This window comes from Gracilinanus agilis, chromosome 4 (assembly GCF_016433145.1).
Source record: "Gracilinanus agilis isolate LMUSP501 chromosome 4, AgileGrace, whole genome shotgun sequence".
Taxonomy (NCBI): Eukaryota; Metazoa; Chordata; class Mammalia; order Didelphimorphia; family Didelphidae; genus Gracilinanus; species Gracilinanus agilis.
Window position 1 is genome coordinate 36,204,095 of NC_058133.1, and position 27,130 is coordinate 36,231,224.

The window sequence follows — 27,130 nt, forward strand, 5'->3', positions numbered from 1 at the left end:
CCACACTGAAGAGGGGGCTTTCGGGCATGGCCTCCTTTGTGGGGAGGGAAGAGTCTCAACAGAGAAGGGAGAGGGAGGACTTGTGGGGGGCTGGACCTGGGATTTCACTCATAGAAGAAAGGACCCTTGGTGGGGACAATCAGCTCCTCTGAAACGTAGTCTTAGAGAGCTGCCTGGAGCTCCAAGAGATGAAGTGACGTATGGCCAGGATCACACAGTGAAGACGGGTCAGAGGCAGGACATGGCCTCAGGCCTTCTAGGTTCCAAGGCCAGTCTTCTGTCCACTCTGCCAGGCCGTTTCTCTTCCTTCAGATACACTTTGCAAAGAATTGTTTAAAACTCATTTTGATATGGAAAACAACAAATCAAGGGGAGGGTAGGAGTGTTTCCTCCAGTCCTTTTGTTTGTGTCCACAAAAATTAGAAGCGAACGTATCATGGCAGCGAGGTAGCTCAGTGAATAGAGACTGGAGACGGGAGGTCCTGGGTTCAGCTCTGGTCTCGGACACTTCCTAGTTGTGGGATCCTGGGCAAGTCACTTAACCCCAATCTTCTAGTTCCTTACCATTATTTTTCCTTGGAACAGATACTTAGTGTTGATTCTAAGACAGAAGGGAAGGGTTTAAAACAAACAAAAACAATTTTAATGAACATATTGATTGACAGCTACACTGGTATCTTATCTTGAAACTCATCATATATAAAGAAAATATTGCATGTGTGATATTTTTTATTTATGTCTACATATACACATGTGTGTGTGAAAAACCACAGAAGTTTGTCCCAATGTGTGGGTCTTCATCTTTTTTTTGGGCATTGGCTTAATAGCCAATTTAGGTTCTTCTGTTACAGTTTATCAAAAATCAGATTTGGCATTCTCATTTATGGAAAGACTGACAGAGGTCCTTATATAAAGAAAATAAGATGTGTAAGCCAATGTGGCCACTAGCCCAAGTGTGTGGTGAATAGGATAATTACCAATTATTATGGGATTGTTCATGTATGATGTAGATATTTCATCTAGTTTGTTCATGGAAATGGCCATTGATTGCATATTTTGATTTTCCAGGATTATGGCTTCATTAAATTTATTGAGGTATTTGGTCATCAAGGACAATGAAAGTGACAATCACGTAAGTGAACAATTTACTCTGACAGATTTCTAAGGTTTTTAATCAGTCATCACTTGAGCTAATTCAATTCAATAAATCTTTATTTATTTACTAAGCACCATTTTTTACAAGAAATTAAGTGAAATGCTGGAGATTCGGAGACAAAAACTCCACGGTCGCTGCCTGCTGGGAGTTTTTAAGCTCCTGGCGGCCCACATAGGCTGTGGCTGTGTCTGTGTCCATGTTGAGGGCCATGTGATAAGAGTGAAGGAAAGATTCAGGCCAGGCGCCTCAGGAGATCTGAGATCGAGGATGCGTCTGCGAGGGAGGCGGCGGGACTTGAGCAGTCCTTATGCCCTCGCTCAGTAAGAAGGGGCACCAGTGGGCAGAGAGCCAGGGCACAGCCACTGCCAGCCACGCTGCCAGGCCTCCTTGCCTTTCTTTTCTTCCTGTGGATTCTCCACTGACCCCGTGGGGGCTGCTCAGCCTTGCTCTAGAAATGGGGCTGACGTGGGCTTGCTGACCCCTGATTTCCCTTTCTGGAGTTGTGTATGCTAAGAGAGGACGAGATCTTTTTCCAATTGCCTGACCTTAGAGCTATTCTTCCTCCCTCAAATGAAAACCTTGTGAAGTTTTTAAGTGACTTAATCACGAATGCCAACCTCAATTTGTTTTCCTCCAGTACAAAAGCCGATTGCGTTAATAGCGCCTTTTGGGTAACGTGGGAAGTCAAGGGAGGGTTCTGGTGCCTTTTTTTTAAGGTGCACATTGTTAAGGGACTCAATAAATAGAAAATGACTGGAGAGAGATTTGTCATAAAGTAAAATTATGTTTGCTTTTCATCCATCCACCCTTCCCACCCACCACAGTCTAATAGCTACACGGCGCCACGTATGTGTCACCTCTGTGGCTGTGACTGACTCACAGGATGGCGTTCAGGACCTTTTTTAGGAACAATGAAAGAAACAGTTGGTAGATCTTGACTTGGGGGCGACAAAGGCTTTCTTTGAGAGGATTTCCGTGAGGAGAGGGCCTGTCCCTTCCCCTTGCCCTCGCGTCCCCCTGATCTGGTGAGCCAGCACGCCAGAAATCAGAAATTAAACCCTGACTTCCAAACTGGCCAAAGGCCTGGAATGCTTTTCCACAGGACGTCCAGCGTCAGACATCCGTCCCGCATCACGGCAGTTCTTGTCATTAGAGTTCACAAAGTGCCTTCCTCCAAAACCACCCCAGGGACAGTGGAGGAACTTAGAGTCAAGACCTGGGCTAGAATGCTGCCTCCAACACTCTAGAGGGAAATATCGCCTTCTGGGGGAAGTGTGGCCCTGGGGAAACCCTTGACCTCTGGGCCTCAGTTTCCTCATCTGTAAAATTAGGAGTTTGGGCTTGTTAATGATCTCCGAAGTCCTTTCCGGCTTGAGTCCCTTAGGTTAGAAGCGTCCTGGACATGCCCTCACGGGACAGAGAGGTCAAACAGCCTCCAGGGTTGAAGAGTTTGTGTTGGGGCGTGACTCAAACCCACACCTTTGAGACTTTCTCATCTGGCGTCCTTCCATGGAACCATGAAAACCTTCCAAGCCGTGCCCGTATCTAGCACTGCGTGAGTGAGGGGCGCGTGCACTTGCGCCTCCCAGCCACGGCGTCCGCATTCCGTGCAAACTGCGTGTTTGCTGAATCGGGGAAGCAGGAGGCGGGAGCTCGGGGTTAGGGTGCTCCTGCCCTCCCTTTCCGTGCAGTCACAGGTGCTGGGTGGCCTGTGAATGTCCTTCCCGTTATCCGAGGAGGTTCCCCTCCCTCTTTGCCTGCAGATGTTCATCTCAGACATGTGCAGCAGCGGCCAAAGGGAATCCCGCCCAGCAGCGCCAGGGGCTCCGGGAGCCCCAAACCTGCTACCATCATCCTGTGGCGCGGCGTCCTCGCGTGCCTGTTGGAAACCTGAGATGGGGCCCACGTTGGACTGTTGCTCTCACATTATAAAATGCTCCTTTAGTTTTATAAACGTGTTTCTTGAGTTCTTGCTCTTCTTTCTTTTTTCCTAAGCCCTCCTCTTCCCTCTTAGAATCAATACTGTGTATTGGCTCCAAGGCAGAAGAGTGGTCAGGGTGGGCCATGGGGGTCAAGTGACTTGCCCAGGGTCACACCGCTGGGAAGTGTCTGAGGCCAGATTTCAACCCCAAACCTCCTATCTCTGGGCCTGCCTCTCAGTCTCCTGAGCCTCCACGCTGCCCCCTCTTGCCCTCATTTCTAATACTCCTAAGCAGTACTCAAAAATTATGTTGAATTTTGTTTGCTGTCAGTGATACTAATAAGTCTTCATTCAGGGCATTCAGGGAGGGTAAGGAGGGAAACTTCATACTAATATGCAGGTGGAATTTATTCTTTGATTTTTTAAAATCTAAATTGCCCCCAAATATTAACATTCTGTATAAGAATATTCTACATTTGATGACAACTAGGTGATACTGGGCCTGGAGTTATAAAGAGTCTAGAACATGATATAGGGTGTGAGATAGTGACCTAAACCTAATTTTTGCCATACTGTGTTCCAATTTTCCCAGCAGTTTTTGTCAGATAGTGAGTTCTTGTCCCCAAAGCTGGGATCTTTGGGTTTATCGTACACTATTTTGCTAAGGACATTTACCCCAAGACTATTCCATTGATCCTCCCTTCTGTTTCTTAGCCAGTACCATATTGTTCTGATGACCAATGCTTTCTAGTACTATTTCAGATCTGGTACTGCTAAGTCCCCATCCTTCGCTTTTTTTTTTTTTCCATTATTTCCCTTGATATTCTTGATCTCTTATTCTTCCAAATAAATTTTGTTATTTTTTTCTAATTCTCTAAAATAGTTTTTGGTAGCTTGATAGGTATGGCACTGAACAAGTAAATTAATTTAAGTAGGATTGTCATTTTTATCATATTAGCTCGTCCTACCCATGAGCAATTAATATTTTTCCTATTGTTTAGATCTAGTTTTTATTTGTGTGAAAAGTGTTTTGTAGTTGTGCTCATATCATTCCTGTATTTGTATTGGCAAGTAGATTCCCAGGTATTTTATATTGTCTAGAGTGATTCTAAATGGAACTTCTCTTTCCAATTCTTGCTGCTGATTTCTGTTGGAAATATATAGAAATGTTAATAATTTATATGGGTTTATTTTGTATCCTGCGACTTTGCTAAAGTTATTAATTATTTCCACTAGCATTTTAGTTGATTCTCTAGGATTTTTTAAGTAGACCATCATATCACCTGCAAAGAGTGATCATTTAGCTTTCTCATTGCCTACTTTAATCCTTTCAGTTTCTTTTTCTTCTCTAATTATTACTGCTTGCATTTCTCGTACAATATTAACTAGTAGAGGTGATAATGGACATCTTTGCTTCACTCCTTATCTTATAGGGAAGACTTCTAACTTATCCCCATTGCAGATGATTTTAAATAAGTACTGCTTATTATTTTGAGGAAAAGCCCTTCTATTCCTATACTTTCTAGTGTTTTTGATAGGAATGCGTGTTGTATTTTCTCAAAGGCTTTTTCTTCGTCTGTTGAGATAATCATATGATTTCTATTAGTTTGGTTGTTGATATGGTCAGTTATATGGATGGTTTTCCTAATATTGAGCCATCCTTGAATTCTTGGCATAAAACCCACCTGGTCATAGTGAATAATCCTTGTGATGGCTTGCTGTAATCTCTTTGTGAGTATTTTATTTAAGATTTTTGCATCTATGTTCATTAAGGAGATTAGTCTGTAGTTTTCTTTCTCTGTTTTTGGTCTGCCTGGCTTTGGAATCAGTACCACATTTATGCCATAAATGGAATTTGGTAAGACTTTGATTACTTTGTCAAATAGTTTCTTGTTTTTTAAATGTTTGATAGAATTCACTTGTGAGTCCATCTGGCCATGGAAATTTTTTCCTGGGGAGTTTATTGATGGCTTGTTCAATTTCTTTTTCTGGTATGGGATTATTTAAGTATTCTATTACCTCTTTTGTTAATCTAGGCAATTTATATTTTTGTAAATATTCATCCATTTCACCTAAATTGTTGTATTTATTGTCATATAATTGGGCAAGAGCTGAGTTCAAATATGGTCTCAGACCCTTATTAGTTGTTTTCCTGGGCAAGACACTTACTCTTTGTTTGCCTCAGTTTCCTCATCTCTAAAATGGGGGTAACAATAATACCTCTCTCACAAATTATTGTAAAGCTCCAGTGAGCTAGCATATCTTTGCCAACCTTTAAGTGTAATATAATGCTAGCTGTAATTATTATCAGCATCTGTATTATATAACTCCAAAAACTAGGATTTACATTCCTGAAGAGAATCAAATGTTCGGAATTAACAAGCCTTAAATTAACTTCAGATAAATGACTTTCATGTCTCTGTGGTTTATGCTCACTATCTGAATTTTTTTATGCTCATTTCATTTCAGAAGGGCTCTCTGACTAATGTAGAAGTCAGCCATTCTCTTTTTTTTTTTAAAGCCCTTACCTTCCATCTTGGAGTCAATACTGTGTATTGGCTCCAAGGCAGAAGAGTGGTAAGGGTTAGGCAATAGGGGTTAAGTGACTTGCCCAGGGTCACACAGCTGGGAAGTGTCTGAGGTCAGATTTGAACCTAGGACCTCCTGTCTCTAGGCCTGACTCTCAATCCACTGAGCTACCCAGCTGCAACCCCCCCCCCCCCTTCTCACTTTTTAAATAGGACCCTGGAAGATTTTTTTATTCTTTTTTAGATTATGTAACTAAATTCTTCACAGGTAATTTTACATTGTAAAAGAAGGGCACTTGTTTGTTCCCCCTCATAATTTTATTTCTACAGGACTTTTGGTTGTGTTGGTTCTGCCACCCACTCATGCTTGGTTACAGAGATGTAATCTATGAAAAATCTGGGTTGGCTTTGGCCTCCCCCCCACAGCATACCAATGATTCCCAACTCTGGCCACTTTACCAAGGTAGAAAAATCACATGCAGCATGGAATTTAGAGATGAAAACTTGATAAATAAGGATGGAAGTAGTTGGATTCAAATGGTCATAGGAAGAGCAAAAGCAGAATGAAGAAACTGAGTCTTGGGAGCAAGTAGAAAGCCTTTGAGGCCAGTGAGAATGGGATCAAGGCGCTCTGGCCAACGGCCAAGAAATGGCTCTTAACAGAGGAACAAAGTGATATCTTTCTTCCTTTTTCCCATTTTATTACCAACCAACTTCTTTTCAGCTGATTTTGTGTGAGTTTCTGTACAAAGTAGTTTAGCTGTAACTGCTGAGCAGAGCCCCTTCTGCTTCTTTCCCTGCTCTTCCCTCCCACATTTGGCAAATCTGCTTTTCTCTGTTCTTTACACTGACTGCTTTGCTCAAGTTTTCACCCATACTTTCTCCCACACTTCAGTTTTTCTGTGATTAGTCATGAAGTCATCATAAGTGCTACCATATATATGGAGCACCTTTTAGTGAACATTAGAATATTTAGAAAATCCAAACTAAAGTCAAACCTGCTGGGTTAGCCTGCGTTTTCTTTCTTTCTTTTTTTAACACTCACCTTCTGTCTTAGAATCAATGCTGTCTATCAGTTCCAAGGCAGAAGAGCTATAAGGGCCAGACATGGGGGTCAAGTAACTTGCCCAGGTTTACACAGCTAGGAAGTATCTGAAGCCAGATTTGAACCCAGGACCTCCCACTTCTGGGCCTGGCTCTCAATCCACTGAGCCACCTTGATGGCCTGCCAGATTCTCTTATGGGACATGGTGGAGGTAATTCCTCTGGCTTTTTGCCTGAATGTGCAGCATTTGTATATATTCATTTGAGGCCAGGGATCCGATTTGGATTTTATCTCCTCTCTGCTACTGTTGCTATTCTTTCATTGTACTCTTTTCTGTGACGTCTAGTCTGTCTGGCATATATGTAGGCAACCTCCTGTTTCCCAGCCTTTTTAGTTTAGAGCCTTCTTATTAGATCTGTCGGGCATCCATAGCCCTCCTTAGATGAACTCCATCATTGATAAGGGAGGAGGAATCTGTCATTCTTTCATTTTAATCCAGGGTCCAGAAATCTAAATCTGCCCTCAGGCAGCACCTTCTGAGCCAGCTGTCCATCTCCCAGACCAGCATTGCTCTTTTCCTCTTCAGTCAGTGCCAGTGAGAAAAACAACTTGTGCCTCCATGGTTTTTAGATTTTGCCTAAGACTTAGTTATCTTTGGTAACGATTACAGGTTCCTCCTGGCATCAGTACTTGTGCCCTCTTGAAACCCTAGAAATGGGCAGCAGTTGTCTGCTTCGATGAGTCCTAGAAGATTCTGGGTCGTGTCTTGCATGTGTGTTCCAAGAAGACACCCTTCTTTCTCATTGTCTGGTTGAGAGAGACCTGCCTGGGTAGCCCCAAGCTGAGGTGCCCCCGTCTCCTCTGCTCACTGGAGGATCTCTCATCTCATGGCCTCTTTGGACAACCAGCAGCCACTTTCTTCAGAGCTTTCTCCTCTGTCTTCTTCAGGAAGTGCCTTCAATCTGTGGGCTTTGCTTAAGCCTTAATGTGAAGTCCTTTTCCTTCTCTTTCTCCTTTGAGTAATACTCTTCCACAGGTTTCCCCTCCACTTCTAATTCTTCTAGGAATCCTTCGTTGTGCCTTTACAACCTGAGTGTGGAGGGGCAGCATTCTTCAGGTTCCTTCATATTCCTTTCTTGGAGGGAGAGCAGCCTACACAGAAGACCCTCTTTTGGCTGTGGCAGAAAGATAAACCCTGAGCCCAGCACAGGTCAGCACAGACTTCCCCCTCTTTCTCTCCTGGTTGAGATTTTCAGCCTTCTTTTTTTAGAATGACTTTTGGGTGTTTACACTTCAACCCTTTGTATGGTAAAACTTTTTTACAATGAATTATTACCTTTTAATTTTAAAAAATTAGCTCTTTCTGTCTTAGTAACAACTCTAAGAGTAAGGGGCTAGGCAAAAGGGGTTAATTGACTTGCCCAGGGTCACAAAGTTAGGAAGCCTCAGGTCATCCCCAGGTCCTCCTGACTCCAGGCCTGGCACTCTCTCTACTAAGCCACCTAGCTTCCCCTTGTTATTTTAACCATCTAAACCAACTTTCTTTCAGAGGTTCTTAACTTTTTTTTTTGTCATGTATACTTTAGCCTAGTGAAGCCTATGGACCCTTCTCAAATTGATGCTTTTAAATGCATAAAATGAAATATGTAGAATTACAAAGGAAACCATTTATACAGAAATTATTTTTTAGAAAAAGTTCATGGCCACCAGATTAAGAACCCTTGTTTTCTTTAGTCTTAATAACTCCATAGCAAGACCCCATCTACCCTTCCTCCTTGCACCTGCTTCCTTTTTGGTTCACTAGTTAGCCTCACTCCCACCACCCCACCCCCATCCCCACCCCAACCCCCTTTCCACTTTTACCCTAAAACTAGTCCATCGACCTTTTATTTCTTAACTTGTCTTGCCCACTATCTTCTCCTTTCCCTTTTTAGGTCAGTTCTCCTTAATCTTTTTTAATAAGCCTTAATCCTGGTCCTCCTTCAACTTTCTCTCAAAGAAGCCAAGAACCAGTATTTGGACCTGGAAAATTCTTCTTCAAATATTCCTCACTTTCTCTCAAATGTATCCTTTCTCAGTTAAATCTCTGAGCTTCTTTACTAGTCTAAATGTCTCTTACATGATCATATGGGTTCAAATCTGGCCTCACATACCTCCTAGTTGTGTAATCCTGGGCAAGTCACTTAACCTTGTTTATAGTTAAACTTCTCTTAACTTACCTTTTTTTTAATTAATTTTTTATTTTTAGAAAAATTTTCCATGGTTACATAATTCATGTTTTTACTTTACCCTTTACCCCCTCAAACTCCCCACCCCCCATAGCTAACTTGCATTTCCACTGGTTTTAACATGTGTGGTCAATCAAGACTTATTTTCATATTATTGATAGTTACATTGGTGTGGTCTTTTCAGGTCTACATCCCCAATCATGTCCTCATCAACCCAAGTGTTCAAGCAGTTGTTTTTCTTCTGTGTTTCTACTCCTGTGGTTCTTCCTCTGAATGTGGGTAGCGTTCTTTTCCATAAATCCCTCAGAATTGTCCTGGGTCATTGCATTGCTGCTAGTACAGAAGTCCATTACATTCGATTTTACCATAGTATATCAGTCTCTGTGTACAGTGTTCTTCTGGTTCTGCTCCTTTCACTCTGCATCCATTCCTGGAGGTCTTTCCAGTTCACATGGAATTCCTCCAGTTTATTATTCCTTTGAGCACAATAGTATTCCATCACGAGCATATACTACAATTTGTTCAGCCATTCCCCAATTGAAGGGCATACCCTCATTTTCCAGTTTTTTGCCACCACAAAAAGTACGGCTATAAATATTTTCATACAAGTCTTTTTATCTATGATCTCTTTGGGGTACAAACCCAGCAATGGAGTGGCTGGATCAAAGGGCAGGCAGTCTTTTATCGCTCTTTGGGCATAATTCCAAATTGCCATCCAGAATGGTTGGATCAGTTCACAACTCCACCAGAAGTGCATTAATGTCCCAGTTTTGCCACATCCCCTCCAGCATTCATTACTCTCCCCTTCTTTCATTTTAGCCAATCTGCTAGGTGTGAGGTGATACCTCAGAGTTGTTTTGATTTGCATTTCTCTAATTATTAGAGATTTAGAACACTTTTTCATGTGCTTATTGATACTTTTGATTTATCTGAAAATTGCCTATTCATGTCCCTTGTCCATTTATCAATTGGGGAATGGCTTGATTTTTTTTTTTATACAATTGATTTAGCTCCTGGTATATTTTGAGTAATTAGACCTCTGTCAGAATTTTTTGTTATAAAGATTTTTTTCCCAGTTTGTTGTTTCCCTTCTGATTTTGGTTGCATTATTTTTGTTTGTACAAAACCTTTTTAGTTTAATATAATCAAAATTATTTATTTTACATTTTGTAATTTTTTCTAACTCTTGCTTGGTTTTAAAATCTTTCCTTTCCCAGAGATCTGACAAGTATACTATTCTGTGTTCACTTAATTTACCTTTGCAATTTCCTTTTTGTTGTACCCAAGTCAGTAGATTTAAAGCTGGAAGAGGCCTCAGAAGCCATTTAATCCAACCTTTTCCCCCAATTTACAGATATGCAAACCAAGGCTCAGGAAAGTTGTAATTTGCCCAAGGGCACACAAGGAATAAGAGAAGTGGAATTTGAACCCATGTCCTCTGACTAGAGACAGAGTTCTTTCCTATTCCCCCTGCTGCCTCTTCTCCATCTCCTTTTCCTACATGGTGACAGATTTATCTAGTTCAATAGGGGAACGTTTGAGGTCCCCCCACTAGTATGATCTTACTGTCTCTTTCCTCCTTAAGCTCCTTTAAAAATCTGGAGGCTATCCCATTGGGTGCATATCTCTTAAGTACTGCTATTTCTTCATTGTCTGTATTGCCTTTTATCAGGATATCATTACCTTCCTCATCTCTTCATCAGATCTATTTTTGCTTTAGCTTTGGGTCAGATCTCCATTGAAGCCCAGCAGATTCTGCGCCATCCCCTCCCTTCACTGTGTGTCTCGTGCCTCACATGTGCTCCTTGTAAACAACACGCCGTAGGGGTTCGTGACAGAGCCGGAATCTGAATCCAAGCCCTCACGTCCAGGCCTGCATTCCTTCCACTGCAGCTGGGTCAGACTGGACAAGAGTGTGGCTGGGCTTCAGCAGCTGTGGCTGTGCCACTGCCCCGGCATAGTGGCTGCAGTGACCCGGGGTCAGGGCTGGGATGGCCGAGGAACCGTCTTGGGAAGTGTTTCAGCTCCCTCCATAATAACCCAGAGATAGCTCACACTTGGATCACCTTTGAAGGCCGGGGAGCGTCTTACATACAGTGTCTCTCCTCAGCGCTGGGGGGGGTGGATGCTGTGTGTGTGTGTGTGAATGCATTTGTATAAAATGGACTCCCTCTGAGTTTTCATTAGCAAAACTTTTCCAATGCCCATTATTACCTTTTCTAGTTGTGTGAATTGAGAGTTTAAAGTTCTTTTCTTCTTCTTCTTCTTCTTCTTTTTTTTTGGGGGGGGGGGAGGGTCTTGGTGTCTCTCATGCAAAGACAGAAGGAAACCATATTTATTTCCATAGCTCCTTTCCTCCTACGTACTTCCAAAAATATTACTGTTGTACATCAGAGGAAGGATTTGTGGAAATCTGCTGAACAGAAGCTTAACCTATCTTAAACACATTTTTCTTTTTCTAAGTTTAGGCATGTGGTTACCTAGTTTTAAAATTTTAAAATAAAGATATTAAGATATGCTGCTCATGAGCTATAACTAAAACCTCTTCCAGATTATCACTGGGGAGGGGAGGGGGGGGCAGGATGCTCTTCTTGGGGAGGGAGAAGAGAGAAGCTATTTAATTGCCATATTATGAATTCATGGAATTCAAGAAACTTCAGAATATAGTTCCCACTCAGTAACTGTAACTCTTCTTTATGTGCTGAAATAAATGTTTGCATTATGATAAATAAAAGCCTTTCTACATGCTAGGTTAAACAGAACAACTTTATAGTAGCACTTTGTTTTATCTCCTTTGGAAGGAGTGAAATTAAGAATTGATAAAAAGAATTCTGCAGTTTTCATATCTTTTCAGCCACTGGGGGAGTTTATGAGACATTTGATCTAATGGGATTAATATACAAATATTTACATTTCCTTTCTCCTAAATTGTAATCTTCAGTTCTCTCTTCCAATAGGCATTAATTAGATCTTAAATAAGAGCAAATAATTACAAATTCAGCGGAAACAAAACAGATCACCTGAACAAGTGACTCAGAAAAAAATTATTTCCATGTCTAAATTACTTAGATTGATTCATTTCTTTTTTAAATAAGCCCTTACCTTCTGTCTTAGAATACTGTGTATTAGGATCAATATTGCCTTCTAAGGCAGAAGGGCAGGAAGAGTTAGGCAGTGGAGCTTTGGTGATTTGCCCAGACAAATACACCCTATATGGCATCTGGGCTATTAGTCATGGTTGCTCTATTATTTCTACTAAATAGTTTTTGAGTTTTTTCTTTCTTTTTTAATCTTTGTTACAAGAGAAGCCTAACTAGAAAGGAAGAGGATATATTCCTAAATGAACGTGATAAAATAAAAATAAAAAGCATAAATTAAAAATGGTGGTTTGTTTGGGGTTGATAGCTTTGATTTATATTTATGAAATTACTTGTTGCAGTCATGTACATCATTAACAAATTTCATTAATTCTTCTGAACAGACTGGGTTATGGACAGAACTTAAGAAGATTGAGAAAAATTTCTTAAAACCACTACATACAGGACTTAATATGTCAAAAGCACATTATGAAGCAGAAATTAAGAATAAAAAAGAAACCAGACGAGGTTGGTTGCTTATGTTTATATCATCTGTTTAGGCCTTGAATTACAAATAAACTCACAGTCAAACAAAGATACTTTAAGTGGAAGAGTATTTAATTCTGGCCAATGAGGAGCCAAATTTTTCATCCTTTCCAGTTTTTTTTAAAGCTCTGACTATTTTTTAACTATTTTAATTTTTAAATGTAAATGACTATTTTTAATTATTTTAAACTACTGTTTAACCCAATGGTTGTTCCAGCTAGTTCACATTTATCTTCACCAAATGTGTTCTTGTTCAAGTTTAACAAAGACAGTCCAACTTGAGGTGTGTTCTTATTGTTGATGAGCTCATATGACACAAACATCTACATCTAAGTAGCACCAGACCTTGAACATTGCCTATTTCCATATAAAATGCAAAACTAGACCTTACAAAAGTAAACTGCTAACTGGTTTTTTTATATTTTAAGTTAATATTTTCAAAATGCTATTTCTTCTGCTTGCTTTCTATAACATCTTTCCAATGGCATTTATATTTGCAATACTAGATATTTCTATAAGTAGAATCAGTTATTCTTTTTATATTGATAAACTGTACAGTTCTGAAAACCTAACAGGTTCCAACATTTAACAATTTTGTCCTTATTTTCCAAAAACTTAAGAGTGATTATGCACCAACAAATCATCAGTTGCCTAAATAAATACAGTATCCACTGTGTGGACTCTTAATTTTGAATTAAATTAGAATTTTTGATCAATTTCATTTGAGCAAATGGTTTCCCAGCATTACATCAAGACACTATGGTAATTTGCCCATAACTTAAATACTAAATAGAAAACGTTATCTACTGAATGACAAAGATAGCACATGAAATTAAATTATTGGTGGAAGCTGGAGTCATTGTAATGGGTTTAATGAAATCTGACAAATGATAGCCATTTTCTTCTGTTATAGAGTCTCATAATCCTAAAAATCTTTGCACAGTAACGGTTGGTGGAGAGAAGATTCCTAATGTTCCTAACATGACTCCTGAAATGCAGCTTCAGGTGAATGCAAGTTTTTCTTAAGCTTTTTGGGTTTCTGAAAGCCTACTATTGACCTGCAATGTACATTCATTTGAAGTTTTCTTCTTTAAAAAAATCTTTACATCAATAACATTAATTTTTCTTGACATTTTAGGTCCTCCATTCAGCTCTTTTCACATTTGATTTAATAGAAAGTGTTCTGGCCCGAGTAGAAGAACTCATTGAACTGAAAACAAAAACTACATCTGAAGAAACAGCTCGGCTGAAATGAAGCCTCCCTGCCTGAAGAGCTGGAGGAGCAGCTGTAGAAACCTCGAAATTGTTTTGTTCATTCTGGGTGGAAACATTACTTTCATGTCTTTTAAAAAGTTTATCTCAGGCACTAAGCACTTGCTGCTAGAAAATAAATGCTGCTACTCTCCTTTTCCTTCACAACTTATTTACATTAGAGAGCTTTCCTTTTGTGTAAAGCATATTTAACTTAATTTGACAGTAAATAATTCCTAAATTTTGGTAATAAGTAATGAGTTTGGAAAGTTCAGCCAAAACAATGTTTTTAGTGGCATTTTAAGTTCTGAAGTCTGAGACCATTCACAAGGGGCTTTGTGCTGAAGTGCTGCTTAGCTACTGTAAAAGTCCCACACAAGTTCTCAGGTAAGATCTAATCAGTCTTGGGTTCCATTCACTGGCATTCCAAATGGGCATTAGACCCTGTCAATAGGTATTTTTTGGTCCATTTAGCTTTTCCTATGTGGATTATCAGTAGACCAATTTCCTCTCTTTATGGATCTCGATATTTAGGTATTATCCAAAGACATGAGCATCTGGAAGACCACTGACTAGGATTCTTCTCCTTGGGGTATTACATGGCATTACTCTGACTAGATCTGTTAACTGGCCTTATACTTGAGTAGGGTCATTTTAATATCTCATATTAAAATATGCACATAAAAATAAGATGAGCTTTGCTATGAGGAAAATAACCAAGTTTTAATGTAACACTAATTCATGTTAAGGGAATCACAATCCAGTTGTAGCTTCTGAAGTGTCCTCCAAACAGGACTTTGCTCTATGATCTGGGCTTTAGCCAAAATCATTCTATAATGAATGTTGTCGCTATATGGTTTGCAAGTGCTCTGGAGGAAGAAAAAAAACAGACGCTATTATTTAGCAAGCACAGAAACATTATTAGAAGAAAATAAATGGCTGCTGTTCTGTCACATGCAAACGCTCCAACCATGCAGAGAAACCTTCTGCTTCTACCTTAGTGATTGATGAGCACAATCAGAAACAGGTCGAGGCAGTTAATCTCTCTTACTAATGGGTGTCCATCTCCCTGGACATGAAACGTGCCTGGATTTAGAGAGAGATGACAGGAGCTCCAAACAAGACTGCCACTTGCTAAGTCTCCTGATCCCTCGGGGCCTCGAGTCTCATCTGCCACGTGAAGAGGGTGGCTGAGGGAACCCCGGGTAGGCCAAGGAAGCCTGGTGCACGTGAGCACGCCTGCAGGGGAACAATTCCTTCCTCCTTCAGGGACATGTTTATGTTAGGTTTCTAGGCTGGGGCCAGTGCTTGTCCCTTGGCTCAGGCCTCCTGCTTCTATGCCTTGGTTACTTACCACTTTTTAAAAACTCTTTCTCTGTCTTAGTATCAATTCTAAGAAGAGCTTCAAGGATTAGGCAATCAGGTTAAGTGACTTGCCCAGGGTGACACAGCTAGGAAGTGTCTGAGGCAACATTTGAACCCAGTTCCTCCTAACTCCAGGCCTGGTGTTCTATCTGCCGAGCTATCCCTACCTTTCATTCTTAAAGTTCCTTTAACTTCAGGTTATTAATAATAGCTAAGGCAGTTCACAAAGTGCCCCATTCACATCAAACCTTTAATAAGCAATGCATTTTGTACTCAGCTTTCCAGGAACCATGGAGGCTGTGTCTGCCAGGAATTCCACAAATGGATTCTATTCCTGAGAGCCTTAAATAGACCTGATTTGGTCCATAAGGCAATGGAAGGTATCTGCCTCCTTGATCTCTACAAAGCATCCATTCCCTAGAAAAAGGATCTTAGAAATACTCATTTGTTTCTTTACTTTGTGGGGCTTACCTTGGCTATGGTAGTCATAAGTTTAACAGCGTTGCACGGGTTATGAACTGGAACGATGCGTAAATTATCACCCAGGAATCTGTGAAACAACTTATAAATGTTACCTAGGTGGTAGGTCATATTGCTCGTTAGTATTCTCAAAATGCTGAGGGATACGGAAGAGACATGGGAAAAGGAAAGAAGTGACTGACTAGTGCCATTGAGCCTTTCCAGAAGGAGAGAAAAAACAGGAGGTGTCAGTGTGTCTAGCAGTTTATCTGTTAGTTTTATGTCATTAAATGTGGATAGAAAAGATATGTAAGAAATGCTTTTCATACTTCCAAAAATACATTACACTCTCTGTAAATAAGATTTAGCTGAAAATATTTGGAGTGACTGAAAGGGCTGATTTTTCCTTTGGCTCTGAGATGGCAGAGGGATGTCACCCTAATTCACAGAGCAGCATTTTGCATGATTCCTATTAAACAGACAGGGCGGCATGATGAGGTTTATCCTCTGGCAAGTTTTCTTTAGATAAGCAAAACAAAATTTACCTGCCTTGTTAAAAGCTCTAGGGCTAGAGCAAACCTTCAGCAAATTCTGAAGAGCAAAGTGGTGAGTCCTGGGCCTACCTCTGCTGAATCCTAGACATCAACTTCCATTCTCCGGGGCCATGGAGGGCGGAGGAGAGGGCCAAAAAACTGTTCCGGTGGATCCTTGTGAATTTCTCAATCCTGGCCAAAAGTGTTTCTTCAGTTGTCCTAAAACAATCCTGGGCATCTATTAGTAAAAATGCTACCCCTGGGAAAAGTAAAATACTGTAAATGGCAATTTGTTAAGAAGGTAAAATCCAGTGACAATCTACAAACAAGATACTAAGTCCCGAAAAAAGATGGCCAGGCCTATCTGAGCAACATCCTGAAGCATTAGTAACCCTAAAAAAAGTATGGTAAAACAGAACAATCTAGGAAGCCCTTGGAAACTTTTCTTGAATATTTGTCTTGGCCACATTGGCTCACTTCATGCCATGACTACCCCATTTTAGTGACCCCAGGAGTACATATCATGCTTCCTCCCATGCCAATCTATGTCTAGTTATTACACTTCTGAAAAAGGAAATGTATCTTCAAGGTGTCTCCTTTTGGAGAATAATGTAAAATTTTAGGTTCTAATAAGTTTTCGTGGCTCTGTGGCTCACTTTGTAATGCAAAGCCAAGAGCTTTTCAATCTGACTAAACTTTGCCTATCTTTCTGGAAAAATCTATAGACAGGAAGAGTAAGGTTTTTACATTGAATACATTTATATTCTTTATACACAGAGTATGATTTTTCTACTACAGTTTCTCATATACTTTGCTACACAATCACTTTAATTTCTGCCAACATATTCTGTATCAGCAAGAACCAGCTTGTTAGCAAATATACTATACCAGAAAGCGAAAAAATAATGGATCCAGGTTCTACTGAATTTGAATAACGAACTCTGTGGTTCTCATTTTTTAAGATGGTTGCAACTTCATGATTCTACAAAGATGAAAAAAAATCAGAAATATGCACACATTTGTTCATTATTTTTAAAGAAATGATGTTTTTATAGTTATTAACAATATTAACCCAAATGAATCATAGGTGATCTAAAGGCCTCTGAATCCCTACCTGGTTCGGGCCTCTGGTCTTGGCCAGAGTTTCTCTCAATTTCCCTACCTTCAACCTTCCTAATTGTAAATAAACTGCCATAAAAGTCATCTTGACTTGGGTCTATTTTATTTCAAAATCAAGTTAATTGATTTCTGGTGACCAAACCTTAAATATCTAGTCCAACCATAATAATTCCCATTTTCCCCCTCTTACAGTTTGGAAAGAGGAAGTACCAATCCCAATCTCCCTATTTAACCTTTTGTTTACATTGGTTTACATCACCATGTAAGACAGAAAGCCAGTTTAATCATGGGAAATATAGTTTGTAAGAGATCTAAATGTCCACAGGAAGTTTAGACCAGGGACCTCAAAATAAGTTCAAGGACCCCCAAATTTCCAATATCACAGAAGCCTGGGTGAAATGAGATGAAGAGAAGAAAAGGGAGTTCTCAGCAAATGGCTTTAATTTTCTCAGCAAAATATAAGGCAAGATTCTCAGCTGAGAGGGTGGCAGAAGATTTGAGGTGGAGGATGAGAAGGTTTGGAAGAGCTCCTATGGGGCATGGGAAAGTCAGCTGATTAGGGACATATAAAAGGATTCGCCTTGTGGTAGTGAGGGTCCAATTGAGGTCATCTAACATAAATTTGTAGTGGACCCAAGAAGCATCATTTCATGATTTTTTCCAGCTCTTTTCGGTAGCATGTGAACAGGAATGAAGGCAGCAGTTGATGGGGAAAATCTAAGGCTTGGGATTAGCAGGATAAGATTGGTGACAAGATGAGAGGCAAGGGCCTCAATAGTATAGCAATGAATTGGTTCACTAAGGGGTCAAAATGGGGAAAGAGAGTGTAGTGTATCCAGTGCAGAGAGATGCCCAAGGAAAGAATTGTAAACTGGAGGTTACAGTGAGGCTGAAAAACAGAGTTCAGGCTTGTAAGGCAGAAGGAAAAATGGAATGATAAAAGATTATCATGAGAAAAAGGAACTTCAGAGTTTGTGAACATGGTGTGATGGAAGAGCAGGCCATGGGGAATGAGTAAAGTGAGGAACTGGGAACTTGGGGTATTTGAGGAAATATCAATACATATGTTGAAAATGAATAAGTGGACAGCCAAGTTCTGGACATCTGAAGATGTCAGAAGAAAGAAAGGAAGCTCATTGTCCTCCAGAACATGGGACGGACTGCTTTCAGTGAACTTATGGGAGGATAAGGACAGGAATTACACAGAGGAACAGATAGGAGCAGACTGCAATTTGCATCATTAGAGAGAATACCCAAATCAGTGACATCATAGATCCATTTTAGTATTTCACTAAAGCTTATTAGAGTGAACGGTGGGAAGTGCAGGTCTCAACAACTTCATTCATTACTTTAGTGTCATCCAATATTTCCCCAAAATTTTATTGAATTACTTTCCCCAATGTTTTATGAGTTTGGTTTTATCCAACAGTATAACTGTGGTTCTAGTTCTGGATCCTCTATTTGTAGAGAGCTGTAAACAAACAATTTGATCTGTAATTCGTATCAGATCCAACTATAACTGATGATTATAACCAATTTATAACTTCTTTCATTATTCAAAGTTTTCCTGTGTAATAAATCATGTTATTTTGAAGAGAGGGGGGATATGTTGGGAGCTATTAAGAGAAATTAGAATCTCAAGTAGATATTTTTATCTGGACCCCCTCAAAACATCAATACAGACCGGCAGAGTCGTGTATTGGCTTTTCTTCCTTTCAGGTTCCAGACGGAGTGGGCTAAGATAAAAATCTGAGATTCCTCTTTTGATTCCTTTCATAATTCTCACCTTCCTTTAAAATGCATTATAGCCTTATCGAAAAAGCTTTGGGCTCTCAGCAATCCAGCAGGAGTGGGGCTAACAGTGTTCCTCTTTGACCAAGAATGCAGCTGCCTAGTATGGCCAAGGTTGAACCCTTGGCAGGGCATTTTGCCCAGAATTAAAGTAAAATAATGAAGCTCAAAAAATTGTTTAATACCATCAAGGCTGAGAACTTCAGGGGCTTTCCAGCCTAACAAGATGTCCCAGGCTCCACTTAAAGATAATACATATAGTTGATAGTTTAGCATAGGTTTTTTTTATCTACACCTGGAGGTTTCTAAGACTTTTGTTTTGACTATAGTAAAACTTCTGCTCTCTGTAATTGTGAGAAACTTTCTTGGGCTTTTGGGGGAAGGGGATCTTTAATTTCCTTATAATAAATTGGTGACTCCACTATATCTCAGAGCATTATGAGCTAACAAGCCGTGCTTCCAATCTGTTTCGTTCTTTACATCCAATGACCACCCTAGGCCACTTAGATAAGTCTCTGGTTATAGAGCAGGATCTCTATACTCTATTCTCACTGATTTATTTTATATTTTAAATCCAGTATAAAATAATTTTGCCAAGTGCTGATTTATACTATGGTGTCCAGTCTTCATGGTTTTTGTTTATAGTTTACCTTTATATCCTTGATTATTTTCTTACTTACATTGTTACTGTTTTATCTAATTCAATGAAGTAGCCCCTTTACATTCTGAATATCATGATAAATCTGTAAGTTACCTTGAGAAATAATGTTTGTATTACATCTGCTAAACATAGCTGTATACAAACTATCTTTTCAACTTTTTCTTTCATTTCTGTCAAATAGTTTTATAATTATCTTTGTCTCATATCTATTGGAAGGTAATAATATCTAAGTACTTGATATACTCTGTCATTACTATAAATGCTATTTCTGTTTTCATTCTTCCTGAATTTTAAGTGATATATAAAAGGCACATTATTGTGCAGTTACGTTATATCCCACTATTTTTCCAAAATAGTTATTATAATTCAATAAATCTATGATATCATCAATGACTCTCTTCAGTTATCCAAATTATAACCCATCCATATCTTTGTAGGATTCTTGTCAATTCTTCCCATAAATTCCCCACAGAGAAGTCACCCAATGTACTAGAGCTTTGTTCTAGGTCTATTAATATTTTGTGGGTATCACTGCATAACTTAGCTTTTCATCATCTAACCCTCACTTTTACTTCATGCTGACAACAAGCCAACACCTCTGATCCACACAACTGCCAACTATGATTCCAAAAGACCAAACATGAAACATACTACCCCCCCTCCCACTTCTGCCAGAAACGTGATGGACTCAAGGTGTAGAACTGAGATAATTGAAAAAAAAAATTTAATTAAGAAATACAGGAAGAAAAAATTGAGAGGAACAGAGAAGTAAAAGTAAATTTCTTAGAGAAGAGCAACTACAGTCACAGAAATGAGTGGGAATAGCTGCTTTTTTAGACTATCCACATTTATCTTGGTCAAGCAGCACAGATAGGCAGATGATGCTGGCCTAGTGCATCCGGGAAACCGTTCCAAGGAGCCCCTTGACCCATAAATCCATCTTATCAACAGCAACAATAATCCAAGGAATCATGGGCCATTACAACCTCTGAAAAAAACCCACAAACTTTGCTTGATTCAAAGGGCAGTGGAGAAACTTATTCCAGATCTACAGTATATTTCTTACAAATTACCCTTGCTTCAGTACAAATACATGACAGAAATGGAAATGAGGTGATTATGTAGTGATAGCAAGGGATAACAGACTTGCACCCCAAAATATTAATAGATGAAAAGGCCTCCAGTGCACCGGGTGCTTCTGCTATGGAAAATGCACGGGGGAGATGTCAAGAGTCTCATGGTATTAGTTGAGGATGGGCTGTTATCTGCAGAACTGGAAGGAGTCCTCACCTTAATGAGATATAGTGTCACTGAAATACAAGAACATGAGCATAAAAAGTATCTCAGTAAACACCTAAAGATGTAGCTAGGCGAAGTGTGAAGCATCAACAAGGAAAATCACAAATACGGTCAATGAATTGCACAGCTTAATGGCATTAAGAAATTGGACTGGAGTTTTTTATCTATTTTTGTGAAATAGATTCCTTTGACAATCTGGTGAAGATGATGGAGTTTTGTTTTTTTTTTTGGTAACCCTAACCTTCCATCTTGGAGTCAATACTGTGTATTGGCTCCAAGGCAGAAGAGTGGTAAGGGGTAGGCAATGGGGGTCAAATGACTTGCCCAGGGTCACACAGCTGGGAAGTGTCTGAGGCCAGATTTGAACCTAGGACCTCCTGTCTATAGGCACTGAGCTACCCAGCTGCCCCTGGAGTTCTTAAATAATGTTTTTAAGTGTACAAAACAAAATATAGATAATTACAAAGGAAACCATTGTTCCAACTAATTATTTATTAAACTAAAAAAAGTGCATAAATCCCAAGTTATGAAACCCTGAGCCAGATGCTAATGTTATCTATATAACTATGAATAATAGAACTAATCAATTAAAATGCTATTTTAGGATTTATGTTAGATATCAACAGCAGCTAGGTGGTACAGTGAACAGAAATGCCAGGTCTGGAGTCAGGAAGAGTTGAGCAGACACTTACTAGCTCTGTGATCCTGGACAAGTCACTTAACCTCTATTTATCTGTTTCCTTATCTTTAAAATTGGGTAATAATAGCAGCTCTCTCCCCAGGGTTGTTAGGAAGATCAAATGAGAATAATTGTAAAGTGCTTGTTAGCACAGTGACTGGCACAAAGTAACTGCTATATAAATGTTGGCTATTATTAATACTAGTCCTGTCACCAAGCAATCTCTCTACCTGAAGAGATGAGCTCATGATTACAGTTGTACTCCATTTACTTTTTTCCTTTCCGCTACTTTCAGTCATCTTCCTGTGAAGCAGTAGTCTACCCAAAGGTATGACAATCTGAAAATTAAAGGTAAAAAAGTTTTAGGAGCATCTTTTGTCTAAATGGCACTTGCAAAGGAAGAAACATTTTATGGATGTTTCCTACTGATTAAACGTGGAAGCCATTTGGGTGGGAGATCAGGAAAAGTTTCTAGCAATTAAGAAGGGGCTGGAAATGGAGTAAGCTCCCCATCCTTGGAGTCCTTAAGTGGCAGCTGGACAGCCACTTGTTAGATATTAGGAGATCCCTTTCATTTATGGGTTGAATAAGGTGGCCGTCACTCAGATTCCTGTAAAAGTAATTCTGTAAAGTGTGGCATGAAATGTTTTTTCATGCCTTTGGGAACATATTGAAGCCCACTCTCTATTTGACTCTACAAGGAGAACATGTGAACTGTATTTGCACTAATACTTAAAAAATTTTTTTTATTATCTTTCACAATGAAAATGTCAGCAGGAATATGGCTGGACAAAGGCTACATATTTAAGGAGTGGCAATGGGGGCAGCCAGGTGGTTCAGTGGCTACAGTGCCAGGCCTGGAGACAGGGGGTCCTGGTTTTAAATCTATCCTAAGACACTTCCTAGCTGTGTGACCCTGGGCAAGTCACTTAACCCCAGTTGCCTGGCCCTTACCTCTTTTCTCTCTTGGAACTGATACTTAATATCGATTCTAACAAAAGTAAGGGTTTAAAATTTTTTTTTCTTAAGAATAGCAGTGATATCTGAAGATGAACTAAGAACTATGTGATTCTCAACACTTTCTCCCCCATTTTACTACCTCCTCCCCCAAACCATCACTACAGAAGAAAAAAGGATAGTCGATACACCCCAAAGTAAAATACCTATTGGCTAATTCTTTGGTGATTAGCCTCAGCACACTTATTTAGGTTGGCCTTCAGGTGGAAGGTGCAATCTGTTGCCAAAATATATCAAAGCCATTCTGGGTTGGTTGAACTTGCCAGTTTGTGTTCCTTTGGCAAGGCCTTTGTGAATGTAGCCAGTATAATTCTCTCTACTGTCCTTTTGGTCAACTGCTATTATTTATTTTTTAGAGACTGGTGCTCTATGATTTACTAGCAGTTGGGTGTTAAGAAGGGGTTTTGTGTCAAGTTGCTGCTGGGAATCACTGAAATCACACCCCAGTGAGACATCAGGGTGGGGCTTTTTCTCACTAAGGATAAATGAGCATCTTTGGAAGCCAGGAATTTAGAAAAACAAACCAACCAACCTGTGAACCACAAAGAAATAATACTTTACTTGGAGGTTGAGATCAGCATTCTATTTATGACCCTGTCAAAGTGTTTTATTATACCTGAAGAGGAAAATGCTTTGCAAATGTATTATAAGAACAATGTTCCACATTGATAGTCTAATAAAGGCACTTTCTATTAAGCTGAAGCTCTCTGTCCTTGCTAGGATGATTTATTCAGTTCTTATCCCTGAAGATAAATATGAAATTGCTGCAAAAGACCTATTGATCCAAATATTTTAAAAACAAAATCGTGAAGAGGGAAAGCATACCTATTTAACCACATAACTGCCTATAACTCTTCTTTACTCTTCTGAGGTGAATATAAAAACTTTGGATATACTTTTAAAAAAATATATTTTTTTAATCCTTACCTTCGGCAGAAGAGTGGTAAGGGTAGGCAATGGGGGTCAAGTCACTTGCCCAGGGTCACACAGCTAGGAAGTGTCTGAGGTCAGATTTGAATCTAGGACCTCCCGTCTCTAGGCCTGGCTCTCAATCCACTGAGCCACCCAGCTGCCCCCTGGATATACTTTTTTAATTTTAAATTTTTTTTATTTTAATAACAAATTTCCACATATGTTTTCCAAAGTTATATGATTCATAATGTCTCTCTCCCTCCTTCCCTCCCGACTCCTAGAGCTGACAAGCAATTTAATCTGGGTTATACATGTATTATCACACAAAACATATTTCCATATTGTTCATTTTTGTGAGGGAATAATAAAGCCAAAACCCTAAAATATATACCCAAATAAACAAGTGATAAATCATATGCTTTCATCTGCATTACAACTCTAGCAGTTCTTTCTCTGGAAGTAGTTAGCATTCTTTGTCATTAAGCCCCTCAGAACTGTCCTGAATCATTGTATTGCCATTAGTAACAAAGTCTAAAACATTTGATTTTCTCACAATTTTGCAGTTCCCATGTATGATGTTCTCTTGGTTCTGCTTTTTCTCACTCTGCATCAGTTCTTGTAGATCTTTCCAGCTCTTTCTGAAATCATCCTGTTCACCATTTCTTATAGCACAATAATATTCCATCGCCATCATATGCAATTTGTTCAGCCATTCCCCAATTGAGGGACATCCCTCAGTTTCCAATTCTTTGTAACCATAAAAAGCACAGCTATAAATCTGATATATTTTAGAACTAAAAACTAGGAGTCAGGATCTTGGACTTGAGATTTAGAAACCCTAGCCTAGATCATAGTTTATATAGAATATCCAGATGTTCAGTCAACTGAAACATGTAACTCACAATATGACTAAGAATACTCCAAAGTATCCAGTTCTTGAATGAGATTGAAAAAGGCAGATTGTCCTGGATAGATTATACTTCTGAATAAGGTATAATTTAATGATTGAGAGTAAGATTATATATTGCCATCTATAGCCAACCAAATCAATATCAAAAATTAATAAATTTAGCAGAGTGCCTGGCACATAGTAGGTGCTTAATAATGCTAGGTGGTTGATTGAAAAAGTCACTGGTGCTTTAGCTACAAAAGACAGACAACCTGGATTTGAAATAAAAGCAACACTATTTTATATTAAGGTAAATATGGTCAGTGGTTTCCCAGCAGAGAGCTCCCAGCAAAAGGATGCCATGGGCCCCAGGAAGCACCGAGTTCAAAAGTGCCTGAGCAAAATGGAACAATGAATGCATAAGAAACCCAGGAGAAAAGAGAAGCTCCTTTCACTCAATCAATTCTGGCTACTGAATAGGAAGAGAAAAAATGGGGATTCAAAGGCAACATGTGAGCTGTGACATCATTTTCTTGGAAGTTCTAAAGGACCTTGAGAATGCCTTGGGACAGAAAAGCCCTTTCACTTTCTTATGTAGCCCTCAAGCTACCTCACTTCCTGAATTCCAACAAAAATTTCCAGACCATCACCAGAGTTAAACTGAGTACCTGCTTTGGAATTGTGAGAAGGGAATTTGTGTGTTGATTTGATCAATCAGAGAGTTGAATTTCCCTTCCATTTGTTTTGAATTTGGGTCAATCAGCAACCAGGGAATTGATCCCACAGGCACTGCCCCCCCGGGTGGTGCCAGGCTAATTGTGGAACTGGGTGCTAGTGGGCATAGTAAGGATTTATAAGATGAGACCCAGCAGGAAGCTGGGGGCAGGATTATTTTCTGAGGCTGAGATTTGGAGACAGACACTGAGTTGTTAGGCTCTGAATTATCAGACTAGGAAATTCTTCACTTCCTTTCTCTATTTCTCTCTTATTTTCTTTTTCTTACCAATAAATCTAGCTATTAACAGTCTTGTGACTAGAGAGTTGATTACAATTTTTGGTGATCACCCATTCTAACCATTATAAATTTTTTTTTTTTAATTTGAGGGAAAAAAACAAACCAATCCCTTACCTTACAGGTTAGAATCAATACTGTGTATTGGTTCCAAGGCAGAGAGCAGTAAGGGCTAGGTATGGGGATTAAGTGACTTGCTCAGGTCACACAGCTAGAAAGTGTCTGAGGTCAAATTTAAATCCAGACCTCCCATCTCTAGGCCTAGCTCTCTCATTCCACTGAGGCACCTATTGCCCCCTTTCAAATGTTTTTAATTAGAAAACTCTAAAAAGGTAATACTAAACACAAAAACAGTAAGCACCACAATAGTAGGGATAGGAGCTGGACCTATGTTTCCCCTGGTATGGCTAATTCCTGATGAGGAAACTCCCTCTACTAATTTGGGTCATCTCAGCAACTAATAGTATTAGAGAGCTTTCCAGAGCAATGGTGTCAAAATCAAATAGAAAGAGGGCTTACTAAAGCACACAAAAGAATTCCTGGGGGCGGTATATTGACTCAGAAAACAACCTATTACCATTATCTATGTTCTACTATATTTTCATTTATTTTGTTAAATATTTCCGAATGACATTTTAATCTGGTTCAAGTAGCATTTCTGTAGAGTTTGTAGACTTCTGGCCTAGATCAATGAGTGTTCAATTGATTGCCCATGGGGCACTCATTGATTATGGGACAGCAGGACTAGAATAAAGGTCTTCCTGGCTCCAAGAACAGCTCTCAATCCACCACACCATGCTGACCCCTAAAATGTCCTTTGTTATTGTTGTTCAGTCATTTCTGACTCTTCATGACCACATTTGGGGTTTCTTGCCAAAGACCCTGGAGGCAGTGGCTTGCCATCTCTTTCTCCAGCTCATTTTAAAGATAAGGAAGTTGAGGCAAACGGATGTTATAATTAAAATTCTCCGGAAACTTTCTCTTAATTTACAATTATTTATTAAATTATAAAAAGCAAGCCAAAGAAAGAGAAGGCACTAGTCATATATGGCCTGCTGCCTTCTAAGCCAATTGCATACTACTCACTCCAATTCCAAGGGGAAAAGCCCCAACTTCCTTCCCGCACTCCAATTTATGAGGCAGGTTGTTAGGACACCAAGAGTCATGCAAGGCACAAGACAAGGGTCTGGAATTTACAAGACCTTTAGAATGGCCACCCAGTAGGCATGTCTACTTTTCTCTACCCCACTATCTTAAGAAGCTTATTCACAAATGGGAAAGGACCTGATTGTAAAAAAATATTTATAGCTGTGCTTTTTATGGTGGCAAAGAATTGGAAACTAAAGGGATGTCCCTCAATTGGGGAATAGCTAAACAAATTGTGGTATATGATAGTGATGGAATACTATTGTGCTATAAAGAATGACAAACAGGAGGATTTCAGAAATAACTGGAAAGACCTACGTGAACTGATACAAAGTGAAATAAGTAGAACCAGGAGTTCTGCACAGTAACTGCAATATTGTGGAACAATCAAATGTGATAGACTTTGCTACTAACAGCAATGTACCCTATCCATCACATTGCCTTCTCTCTCTCTCTCTCTCTCTCTCTCTCTCTCTCTCTCTCTCTCTCTCTCCCT

The 27,130-nt window shown here is 39.5% G+C and overlaps 2 protein-coding genes across 2 annotated transcripts in view; one reads left to right on the top strand and one right to left on the bottom strand.

The window, feature by feature from the left end:
* Nucleotides 1-13,917, top strand: part of GLMN (glomulin, FKBP associated protein) — a 51,215-nt gene extending 37,298 nt beyond the window's left edge. Inside the window, exons 16-19 of the mRNA XM_044676875.1 lie at nucleotides 1,069-1,132; nucleotides 12,360-12,483; nucleotides 13,415-13,506; nucleotides 13,640-13,917. Of these exons, the coding sequence (XP_044532810.1) occupies nucleotides 1,069-1,132; nucleotides 12,360-12,483; nucleotides 13,415-13,506; nucleotides 13,640-13,756 (397 nt within the window). The 3' untranslated portion in view covers nucleotides 13,757-13,917. The remainder of the gene's footprint in view (nucleotides 1-1,068; nucleotides 1,133-12,359; nucleotides 12,484-13,414; nucleotides 13,507-13,639) is intronic.
* Nucleotides 13,918-14,486: 569 nt separating this feature from the next.
* On the bottom strand, nucleotides 14,487-21,957 carry C4H1orf146 (chromosome 4 C1orf146 homolog). Its single transcript, XM_044674462.1, has 5 exons — nucleotides 21,889-21,957; nucleotides 16,998-17,091; nucleotides 16,200-16,368; nucleotides 15,589-15,667; nucleotides 14,487-14,621 (listed from the first exon to the last, which is right to left on the bottom strand). The coding sequence occupies exons 1-5, from the start codon at nucleotides 21,955-21,957 to the stop codon at nucleotides 14,487-14,489; spliced, it is 546 nt and encodes a 181-aa protein (XP_044530397.1).
* Between the last annotated feature and the right edge of the window lie 5,173 nt (nucleotides 21,958-27,130).

Bases quoted from the DNA above. Each gene is read 5' to 3' on its own strand.
- C4H1orf146 (XM_044674462.1), bottom strand. From the start codon at position 21,957: ATGACTGAAAGTAGCGGAAAGGAAAAAAGTAAATGGAGTACAACTGTA. The intron at 15,668-16,199 runs GTAGGCCCAGGA...GTTGTTTCACAG, and splicing joins ATGTCTAGGATTCAGCAGAG to ATTCCTGGGTGATAATTTAC. The intron at 14,622-15,588 runs GTAAGCCCCACA...TTCTTCCTCCAG, and splicing joins TTATGACTACCATAGCCAAG to AGCACTTGCAAACCATATAG.